This window comes from Dermacentor silvarum, chromosome 6, assembly GCF_013339745.2.
Source record: "Dermacentor silvarum isolate Dsil-2018 chromosome 6, BIME_Dsil_1.4, whole genome shotgun sequence".
NCBI classification, from domain to species: domain Eukaryota; kingdom Metazoa; phylum Arthropoda; class Arachnida; order Ixodida; family Ixodidae; genus Dermacentor; species Dermacentor silvarum.
Genome location: NC_051159.1, coordinates 137,008,164 through 137,017,422, shown reverse-complemented (window position 1 = coordinate 137,017,422; position 9,259 = coordinate 137,008,164). Strand labels below are relative to the sequence as shown.

At 44.2% G+C, this 9,259-nt stretch overlaps 1 protein-coding gene across 1 annotated transcript; it reads right to left on the bottom strand.

Moving 5' to 3' along the window:
- Positions 1-209: 209 nt before the first annotated feature.
- On the bottom strand, positions 210-4,117 carry LOC119456082 (NPC intracellular cholesterol transporter 2). The gene is made up of 4 exons (XM_037717685.2): positions 3,963-4,117; positions 3,369-3,476; positions 1,815-1,993; positions 210-334 (listed from the first exon to the last, which is right to left on the bottom strand). The coding sequence occupies exons 1-4, from the start codon at positions 4,057-4,059 to the stop codon at positions 251-253; spliced, it is 468 nt and encodes a 155-aa protein (XP_037573613.1). The 5' UTR covers positions 4,060-4,117; the 3' UTR covers positions 210-250.
- Positions 4,118-9,259: the final 5,142 nt, after the last annotated feature.

Here is a 9,259-nt window from a genome sequence, read left to right as displayed (position 1 = left end):
GCCCCCGGGTACAAGCGCTAGTAAATTAACGCCGAGTTTCCGCATCAGGAATACGTGTTCTCTCAAAACAATATTGTGTGAATTTTTGGGCAATACGAGTTCTTTTTAAGTAACTTCAACCCTCTTAGCTATCATCGCACTTGTCATATTGATTGTAGATACCTGCTTCAGATTGAAGCAGGGAGAATATTGAAACATATACAGTAAGCCCATGCGACCAGGTAATTCGTATTTATTGTTCACTGTCCATTTAGTGTTTCAGCTCCACGGGAACCTTGAAGCAGAAGAATTCACCTGCTGCATCCTGGCCCTTGAAAACAGCCTTCCCGGCGACCTTTAATGGAAGTGCAAGAGGAAACGTTATAGCAAAAAAAAAAATTAGAACACATATCGATGTTCTTGTGGATCAATAAATTTATTTAACAACTTAGATTTTGAAATTGTTGTTCATACATAGCGGCCTAGTGAAGTCTGAATTCAGTTGAATGGTGTCTTACAATGGAAAGTTAATGCAATAAACACTTGAGCAGCTGATGGATTTCTTTTGTATGTTGTTTATTTACTCTTGAGGAACGATCTCGATTCAGAGCAACCGGCTAATATGATAGTATGGACCAAGATATAAACACTGCAATTAAGTACATATATGAATAAAAGACAATACAATATAATACTTTCTCCTGTCCAGGCAAGGGTACACCTTTTATTATACTGCATTCCATTTCAGCACAATCAAACAACTCATTTTTTCCTAACGCGGTTCTTTAAAACGAAGTTCTAGCGCAACAAAAAAAATACTTTATGTTGTTTTCCGATATATAATTTCACTAGCTGCGTTAAGGAGTTTGACAGATAAAGCAGGTTTAACTCAGTCTAAGAAATTAGGTATCTCATCTGGCAATTGGCTTTTCTTTGATTGAACTGATTTTTTTAACCGGAATGCTGCTGGGCACACTGTTTTATCTGGATTACAAGGGCGGACCGGCTCTGTGTCGTGCGCACTAGGATAAGTGCTTTGCTACGCACTTTATGACCCGCCGTGGTTGCTCAGTGGCTATGGTGTTGGGCTGCTGAGCACGAGGTCGCGGGATCAAATCCCGGCCACGGCGGCCGCATTTCAATGGGGTCGAAATGCGAAAAGACCCGTGTACTTAGATGTAGGTGTACGTTAAAGAACCCCAGGTGGTCCGAATGTCCAGAGTCCCCCACTACGGCGTGCCTCATAATCAAATCGTGGTTTTGGCACGTAAAACCCCATACTTTATTTTTTACGCAGTTTATAGATTGGACAAATTGAACGTATTTAGCATCGTTCTTTGTAATCATTAAAAAAAATGCCACAATAAAGCTTGGCTTATACTATATGAAAACAGTGTAGCCTAGCAAAGTAAAGGCTGCCTGTTCTCTTTTTTTTTATATATAGTTTGCTTGATCCGGAAGTCCGCTTAGAGCGATAACCACTCTGCTAATGCAAGTTCTGCCCTAACGCTAAATTCCCCTGCGTTTAGAATCCCACGAGTGCTTCCTCTGAATAACATTGCAAACTAAATATAGACTTAGGCGTAATTTAATCTCAAAAAATAAACAAACTATGCTCGAATAGCAGGGAGTAATTCCCACATTAATATAATTTGCGCGTTCCTTTAATATCACTCTCGAGCAAATTTAAACATTTGCAAAAGCAAACTGGTCGTATTCAAAAAGCCTCACCTCTCTTATGCGGGCGAAACTTAGACGGGCTTCTTAAGCGTTGAAGGAGGCACGCAAGCAAAGGGAGAGAAAAAGAGGGTCAAATTAAGAAACGCTTAACTAACCGGTGGGAAGGTGGGGGACATGGTAAGCTCGAACTTGGCCGTGTACTTGTCGCCGGCCTTCACGGGGCAGCTGACACCCATGAAGTTGCAGGCATCGGTCTTGAACTTCGGGAAAGGCTGTGGCGCCATGTCACCAATGGCACCAAGCACACGAACGCGGAGGGTCTTCGAATCATGAGCTGCAAGGGGCCACAAGACACGTCAACAAACACAAGTTTCAGCCTCTCTTCTTCTCATCTAACTCTCTTGCTCTTCCCTTTACTTGATAAGGTGTTGATATGGGCATATTGGAATAGTAAGTACGGGGTAGCTTTCAGCGCTGAATACACACACAAGAGGACAAAGAAGTCCTGGAACATAGTATACATTCTAGCAGTTTTTTTGTCCCCGTTTGTGTGTACGGAGTTCAAGGCTACCATAGATTCTATCTTTTACACCTTAAATTGATGTGAAGAAGAAAGACATACAAAGCATCATCGGTGAATGAGTGTCTATGGAATTCTGCTTTTGAGTATAAGTTCGCAGTTTCGTTTCCCAACCGTGGCGAGAGCAATATGACGGGGTTGAGATGCAAAACCACTCGTGTTCCGTGCTTTGCGTGCACGTTCAAAAACACTTCGGAGTTTATATTAAAGTGAATTAAGTTCAATTAAAGTTAGACCAAGTTAGAGTAAGGAGAGTCAAAGGGAATCAAGGTTAATTAAAGTGGATTAATGTGGATTAAGGTTGGCACAAGTTAGAGCTAGGTGTATTAAGGTGGGTCAAGTGGATAAAGAGAGATTAAAGTGCATTCGGTTGGTACAAATTAGAGCAAGGTAGACTGAGGTGGATTAAGGTAGCTTTAAAGGACACGTGACAATGTATGACGGCACTTATCATGGACGTAACGGATTATGAGAGAAGTTTTGTGGTAAATGCATCCGCATTTACCACAAAAGGACATTTAAGTGACTGTCAGTTTTTGTACTTATTGTTCAATGTCCATAAGAAGAAAAGGGGAAGTTTTATTTGTTTAGCGTGGGCCATAAACTTGCAAAGGAAACTATTATATGCGAATGACTCAATAAAAACGTATAAAACTATTCATAAATAAAGCTCCTAACCGCACGTCTTACTAAAATGATGTGTTCAAAAGAAACTGGAGTAATAGACCAAATCGTGCATCGCACAAGCACTGAAAAGGAGGCATGGATAGAGGGAGAATAAATATTATATTCAGAGAATGCGACACCATGCGCTCGCAAGCAAGCCACTGAATATTTTAGAGCCGTTAGGAAGCACCTCACATAAGCAATAGGTCTCAGCGGTGCTGAGCAAAAGGGATTCGCACGTTTCTGCCCTTGAGACGTGCTTTGATGAACATTGAATGAGAGGACGCATTTGACAGCGTCTTGGGAGTGTATGCTCCCATCTCCGACAACGGTCGCCACGTGGACGCTCAAATCATGGAGGTGCCATTCAACGTGACTCAAGTGCACGCCAGAACAAGATATGTATTCTTGCGATGGGCATGCCTTCGCTATTTACGGCGTCCCTCTCACCCCCGTTCCTTACCAGCGCGGAAGTCGATCTCAACTTGGGGCTTGTCCTCCAACGTCACCGTGCACGGCAGCGTGGCACAGTGGCTGATGCGAACAGCATCCACGTTGCTAGTGGATCCATCTGCGCAGGAAGGACAAAGCATGGTAGCGTCGTTTCTGCGAGTATTCCCCCTATATGTGACTGACCACTGCAGTACCGCGAGCATGACAATCCGTGCAGCAATCAGTAAAAAGGTGAACAAGGTAACTACGAGCTTCTAAGATTTCTTTTTTTTTTCTTGTTGTCGACATAGAGATTGAGGTTACCTTTCTTTACACACCGTAAAAGGAAACACTGCGAAAATACAGGACACCATTAAAGCACAAATTAAATGTCTTGGTGATAAAGCCACGTCATGAAAAGACAAGGGAATGCAGTCAGGAAAAAAACCAGACCTACGGCTACCTTATCAAAAATCAATTATCGCAAGACTGTTTGTGCAAAGCAGATTGACTGAAGAAATGTTACGTCTATGCAATAGCAAGCAACGGGAGACGGAACTTTGGGGACACGCTTTCTTGTTATTTATGAACAAAAACGAGTGAAACCAGACAGAGAACATCTTACCTGAGCAGGCCTCAACTTCGACTTTCGAAAGGTCGCCGTAGACGGCTGGAGCCACGACGGCGATCAGGCAAAGCGCAAGGGCACAGTGACGGGCCATTGTGACTGGAAGGACTGTCGTTAGTGTGACAACGGTGGGGCCGAAACGGAAATTTATATAATTCACGAGGCCCCGATAACGCGAGAACGACGCCCACTTTGGAGACAATGGACAGGTCGGTCAGCAACTTATGGTTTCTTATCCGAACCATCCGAGCGCCCGATATACGCTTGCGGCGGCACGATATGATCGCGTTTCACCGCCATTCACCTCAGGAATCGACCTTATCAGTCAGGTGAGATTGTAGCCAGTGTGCCGTTCGATGAAGAGGGGGAATATAATGCGCTTGCGTTAATGCCTATGTATATAGTATGTCAGGAATTTGCATTGGGTTAAAAGTCCAGGGCAAGCATCGCTAACTACCCATATTAACAGCACTTCGTGAGGCATCGCGCCAAATAAGTGACGCACATGATTCAGAATTATAATATAGAACCAGTTACGGGCCCTCGAAACGCAAAATTGCCTACGTGCACAGTTCTACTGCACATGTATGTGGAAGAAAGAAATTATGGAAAAGGTGTTCAACTGACAAAGGTTCACTGAAACGCAATTATTTGATGAACATTCAAAACATTGCTTGTTGCACTTAGCACGATATAGTAATAATAATAATAAAAGAAGAAGAAGAATAGCGTAGACATAGATAGAAAAACATGCGCAGGGTACAAATAGTATGCAGCTTGATTCATTTTCGAGGAGGAAAGTACCTTGTTGCACGTCATCTCATTTGCAGTTTCGTCATTAGCAAACATACAAGAATCATCACATTTTTGGCGATATGCAGCTTCTCTATCATCGTTTCTCTCCAAGTCAAGCCAGACGCGAGTGACGCAAAGGCAGACCTCGTCGACCATTATTGGTGTTTTCCTGTTTTCGTGCCAGCCCCTGATAAAATTTCCGCTTTGGCCTTCAACTGATCAGAAATGCTTCTGAGGCGGCGGAACTAAAGCAGACAGCTCGAGCGTATGCCTTATCACATCGACGGGTTGCACCCCTTTGTCAAGTTTTTTTTTTCTTTTTTCCCCCCTTTTTTTTGAGCCAAGCGAACCTGTTGAGTTCACGGTATCCTTTCGCTGGTGAACTACCATCTTACCTATTCCACTATACCCTCTCTCCAGTGCTTCTTCATAGACCATCTTCTAGCGTTCTCATTCCACTCGACTTAGCAAGACCTGTAATGATAGTCGACAAAGCCTAGGCGACAGCTAAGCTGCATTGAAACCAGTATAGTGAAGGCACTCGGACTGAAACTTCGATAAACAAAGTCGATGGGACCTCGGAGTTACACTCTAATACCTCTACAACGAACGCCTCTACAGCGAAATGATCTGTGAACCGAGGATTGATTAAATCCCCACTGAATTCTTACATTTCATATGCATTAGTGAACGCGTCTACAACGAAGACCACTACAAAGAATTTGCCCATACAACGAAAAAATGAGGTGTATGGACGGCTGATTTGTTGCTTTACAACGAACGCCATGGACGTAGCGATTCGGCCACTACCCTCATGCAGATATCACAAAGGGGTGCTCCGCGCTAACACTAACGTCAACTATTCAAGAGCCTGACAATGTCATAAGTAGTCCTGTTACGCTGTTTCAGGAATCGCTTCGTTCGTACGTTGCTTCCTTCAGTGCATCAGCGGTTGCAACGGCTGACGAATACACCGCAGTTGATAACAACGTGATGATGTAATCTTAACTGACAACCAACGACGTCTTCAAAGCCAGCTAGGGCGGAAGGGACGCGAGTATCAACGATGGCAACAGTGATGAAGATCATGTAAACGAACCAAGGGATTTGACAGCAAGGAAGGCAATAGCGGCATTCGGTTCTCTGCAGCTTTACCTTGCGTAGATGCTGCGTTTCGCCGCAGCTGGGAACTTCGGTAAAAAAACTTGGAGTACGCTTAAGCTTCGCCTTTAAGAGTGGAACGCAATAGCGTTATTGGACGCCGTTGAGGCCGACACCGAATTTTCTGCGACATGGGGCCCGATCAAAATTTAGGAAGTCTCGTTTTTCAACATTCCCCTCAATGTTGCCTAGAACCAAAGTACAACGAAACACGATCAGAATTGGAGGACGCTTAAGCTTCGCCTTTAAGAGTGGAACGCGATAGCATTCGAAGGTCCCTGGCTGATTATCAGGCCTTTTTCTCGTATATTCAAATGACAATCCGACGCTATCACGCCTGTAGGTTGTAGTTAAGTCGTACTTCACGACTTTTCTGACAGATTTTACTTTGAGAAATTCAATTTTGTTCACTAACGCCTTGCGCCACGCGAAGGGCCTGTGTGGTCGGGGTGGTTCGGATGGTGTGGTTCGGCATGATTATTTCCGCCGGCGCCGGATTTTCTGCGAGCACGGTGCCCCTAACAGCGTTAATAAGGTTGACTCCAGTCGTACATTCTGTCAGCCGAACTGTCAACAAAAAGACTAGGGACTTATTTAACTATTTATGTCTTGAATACATGTTAAATAAAGGTTTCCTCTTTTTGAACGTGCATTGTTCGGCTCTAGTGTGAGGGGCACGATGCGCGACCATTACAACGAAGTGACTTGTATAACGAAATATTTTGGAGGCCCGATGCCCTTCGTTATAAAGGCGTTTCACTGCATTTCCTTGCATCAAGAACACCGCTAAATCGAAAACGCTTGAAGCACGCACGTGAACATCAATATATTTATTCACGAGCAAATAAATTATGTATTTCCTACCTGCGTACGCACTTGTCTCACTTATGAACGAATTAATGCTTTAATGGACAGCAAGCCCGTTGAGCGGGTTCTTGTGTTCTTTCAAGGGAACGCAAACTTTCTTAACACGACTACTAACGTGTACTAAGCAAAACGACCCGCCGCTGTGGCTTAGCGGCCATATGGTGTTGCGCTGCCAAGCACGAGGTCGCGGGATCAAATCCCGGCCGCGGCGGCTGCATACAGATGGGGGCGAAATGCAAAACGCCCGTGTCCCGTGCATTGGGGACGCGTTAAAGATCCCCTGGTGGTCAAAATTAATCCGCACTCCCATCCTACGGCGTGCCTCACAATCAAATTGTGGTTTTGGCACGTAATAAACCACAATATATTTACAACATCTCAAGGACTTCTAAGGAACGTAAGTCAGTAACAACAGGGACTCACGTCTTAGAACTGTCGAACTTAGTGTCAACGTTCTGCGGCGAAGCTCATGCTCTCAGTATGCGTGACTGGCACCCTCGTTTTCGTCACGTGAGCCGACGAATCCTACGCAATAAAGCCCTCGTGTGCATAATTGTAGGTATCACTGCGTGTCAGAACTTTACGTACATCAGGTTCTTGCGAAACCCGCTATCATTTGCAGAGAACATAAGCGCCACGTCGGCTCTCGGTGGTTAAAGCCCGACTGACTGAAAGATGCCTAGTATCCTTCGTCGTCGCCCCTTCCTGCGCTCTAAACTTCAAAGTCGAGACGATGCTCTGCCTTCATTCCACGTTTGCAGTGCTACCACTTTTAAATGCTGAGCTCGAGATCGTGGGATCGAATCCCGGCCGCTGCGGCCGCATTTCGATGGAGGCGAAATGCAAAAACGCCCGTGTGCTTGCGTTGTAGTGCACGTTAAAGAACCCCAGGTGGTCAAAATTAATCCGGAGCCCTCCACTATGGCCTGCCTCATAATCAGAACTGGTTTTGGCACGTAAAACCCCAGAAAAAAGAAGAAATGCGAAGCATTTCTTGGCGGACATTTGCCACTTTGAGAGTATCTATCTATCTATCTATCTATCTATCTATCTATCTATCTATCTATCTATCTATCTATCTATCTATCTATCTATCTATCTATCTATCTATCTATCTATCTATCTATATCTTGCCGCCTACGTTTTGGTGCTCTCATGGTCGTTTCGTTAACTTGGTATGCACCAAAACTGGCATAATATGACAACAGTGTATGATGAACATAAGTGATCGGTCATGACATGAATGTCATGACATGCCTGTCATTTAGGTCATGAAACAGCCGCCTACATCATGAAGCACTTATGGTCGTTTCATTAACTTGGTAGGCTCCCGGACTCTGTTTCGCATAACGTCGATTCCCACAGGGCGGGGGTTCTGCCGGCTTTTTCTTTCTTTTTTTTTTTTATTCTGAGCCGGAACAGAATATTATGTATGTAGATTAAAGCAGGCCCGAGCCCTAGCCAAGGTGCAGGAACGAAAGGATTGCCAGACATTGAATTTGTGGTTCTTTTTATAAGGGGCACTCGTAACAAGATACGCATCAGTAGGGATGCGCAAAAATACACCCGCTAGATATACAGCCGCTTCAACCATTTCAGACCATAGCAAAATATGTACGCCAAATCCCCAGGCACAAACCGAAAGACCCTAAATCGAGAAATAAGTCTCTCTCTTCGCGTGAAAGCACGCACCAAATAGGAGAAACCTACAGCACTACACCGTGATGCTAAATATCCAGCAGTGGGGAAGGTGACATGATAGTCGGCGAGAGGATGATGTTGTTTTCTTTTATCACATGATGCACGAGCGATTTGATTTTGTTCAACGGTTGGATTTTGCGAGGATACCTTTTGATACGGTGTGCTGGCTGCTGCCAGGAAGCTAGCTTTTTTTTTTTTTTTTTAAACATTTCTTATGCGTCTCTCCTAGGCCTTTAAGGTCTGTGGCTCGGGGTAAGGAACAAATAAATGTTTAATTATGAGGTTTAACGGGCAAGAAGAACTTGCGGGCTATTTGAGGACTCCGAAATAATTTCTGCTAGCCAGCGTTCTTTAACGTGTACCTAAGCCGAAAGTCACGAGCCTTTTTACAATCCGCCTCCATCATCTTTTGACCACGGCGACCGGGAATTGAACCCGCCATCTTGTACTAAGCACCTCTATACAATATTCCCTGAGCTCCTGCGGTGGTTTCACATCAAATAAAAATGTAGTTTTTTTTTTTCTTTTTTTTCTTTTTTTTTTTAAGCAAGCACTGTTCGTTGCACTTTGTGTTCACTGTCAATCCTTCATCTTTATTTTCCTCGTTTCCACCACAGATTTGTTCACCTGTCACCCTAAGGCCTCTAGAATGTCAAGTACGTTCCCACACCTCGTGGATGAATACAGCTGAATGCCAAGAAAACATTCGCAATTATTTCTGTGTTCTTTTCTCAGGCTATGCAAGAATACGCGTAATCAATGAACTCTCT